This window comes from Pinus tabuliformis, chromosome 4_2 (genome assembly GCF_031772625.1).
Source record: "Pinus tabuliformis cultivar Carrire ecotype Pingquan chromosome 4_2, CPIR1, whole genome shotgun sequence".
NCBI classification, from domain to species: Eukaryota; Viridiplantae; Streptophyta; class Pinopsida; order Pinales; family Pinaceae; genus Pinus; species Pinus tabuliformis.
The window spans coordinates 889,051,743-889,053,858 of NC_142304.1; the positions used below are offsets into that span (position 1 = coordinate 889,051,743).

Genomic DNA, 2,116 nt, shown 5'->3' on the forward strand with positions numbered 1-2,116 from the left:
AGGGCGGGAAAGTGCCCGGCTATGGCTCGAAGTAGTCCATAGGATGGTCAAATGCGTATCATGAACCGCAAATGAGATCTTACTGCAAGGACGATTCTCTGCTGGATTTCTCTTGATTTCCATGTAATGAATCGATGTTCTGATTTTGTCGCTGATCCAAATCCTGCCTACCTTACCTGCTCCGTCATCGGCTCTGACTTCTTGTCTGATGTCATTAATACTGTCAGTTATGGTACACCTGCTGTTAACTAACCGTTGTGGATTCATGGTAATGGCTGCAGAGAGACAATGTTATTACAACTCAGGCTGCCCTTGGAGCGCGCGCATGCCCTGTTGGCATACTTATCAGCCTCCTTGTTCAAGCCCCGTAAGATGTGATAGTATTCGATCTCTTCCATTGAAGCATGGAGGATCTGATTCCGGTGGTTTATCTGCTGGAGGAGGATATTCGGCGTGCTCTGTCTCTGCGCCATAAGCCTGATAATTATAGCTGAGTCCCCAAAAACCACTGCTTTTCGTATCCCTAGCTTTAGCAGCTGCGTGAGGCCCTGGTATAATGCTAATCCCTCTGCCCTGTTATTGGAAATTTCTCCTAGCCCCCATTCGAAATGAAGCATGCTCTCTCAATTTGCATTGCAGATTAGACCCCCTGCGCCAGCTTGGCCCGGGTTCGATTTAGAAGCTCCATCAAAAAATAAATAGAACCTGTTACAATTTCGCAGCCAATTTGAAAATTCCTCGTCCTTTAGCCTTAGTTTCCATGAGCTGCTTGTTTCTTTCAGTTGTGTTCTTGCTTGATTTGCTTTCTGAGCGCTTGCAGTATTCTCTAAAACATAGCTGATCAGGTTTCTCTCTTCTATGCTATAATTGGTTGCCTCAATCTTGCCTTTGGTGTGATTTGTGATTGTCTCCTCCGCTAGCATTTTTGCCTTATGACAAATTATCCTGGTATTGCAGCCTTTCTCCTGGAAAACCTTTCCATTTCTTGCCAACCAAATGCGCCATAAAAGTGTTAGGGGAATGGTGTTCCATACCCTTTGCACCAATTTACTCCTTTTCTCTTTCCATGGACAGTTCTTTCTCCACTTGTATATCGTTTCTGCTATAGTTGCCTGAGGCTCCCAGGAAGCTTCCCCTATTGAGGCCATCTTTCTCCAACATTCATCAGCCACCGGACATTCTACAAACAGGTGCTGGATTGTTTCCTCTGATCTACAGCAGTTTGGGCATCTGGATGGCCCCATTATGCCTCTTTTCTTTAAGTTTTCCGCTGTTAATATTTTTCCTTTCAAGAGCAACCAAATGAAAAATTTGATTTTGGGGGGGGGCTTCTGCTCTCCAAACAAGTTTCCATTGGTTCCATATTTCCTGATGGAAGTTGCTCTCACATAGAAATTGGTGGCCAGCTTTAACCGTGTATTGAGTTCCAGTTGGGTCCCAACGATATCCATCATGCTTGCCTTTTTGGATCAGAGCTTTGCTGTGTAGAAGATCCTTTAGGATAGTGAGGCTAGTATCTAGCTCCCTGGGATGATCCGGAAAGTTCCAACCTGTCCATGCTTGAGAGTGGTTGTCCCAATGAGATATTTGGGCCAAGTGCATTATTCCTTTGCCATTGAGCCAGTTTATGACAGGGATTGCCTCCATGTTTGTTCCAATGGGATGCTGCCCTAAAATTCTGTCTGTGGAGAAGTTGACGCTGCTCCCCCCTCCTGGGACCTTTTATATATTCTGAGACATAAAGGTAGTGGCCTTCTTGCAAAGTTGCCAAATTTTTGTACTATCCCTGCTGGGTATATTAGTCTCCAAGAGTTGGTGCCTTGTGCAGTTCAGGTATTTTGCTTCTAAAACCTTCTTCCACCACGCTACAGGCCCAGTGATCAACCTCCATACTATTTTTGCTCCAAGTGCTAAATTTAGCAATTTTGGTGATCGGATGCCTAATCCTCCTTTTTCCTGAGATTGAATGATGTTCTTCCAGCCTACAAGATTGAATTTCTTTTTTTCCGTTTTCCCTCCTTGCCAAAGGAAATGCCCGAGAGCTCTTTCCATTTTCTGATGAAAAACAGCAGGAGCTTGATATAAGGAGAACCGATATATGGGTAGAGAAGCTATA

General features: G+C 44.5%; 1 protein-coding gene across 1 annotated transcript; it reads right to left on the reverse strand.

The window, feature by feature from the left end:
- Nucleotides 1–263: 263 nt before the first annotated feature.
- Nucleotides 264–617, reverse strand: LOC149172554 (uncharacterized). Its single transcript, XM_089426366.1, has one exon. It carries the CDS (start codon nt 615–617, stop codon nt 264–266), a length of 354 nt encoding a protein of 117 aa, XP_089282492.1.
- Nucleotides 618–2,116: the final 1,499 nt, after the last annotated feature.

Coding starts and splice junctions, on each gene's coding strand:
- LOC149172554 (XM_089426366.1), bottom strand. CDS start 617: ATGCTTCATTTCGAATGGGGGCTAGGAGAAATTTCCAATAACAGGGCA.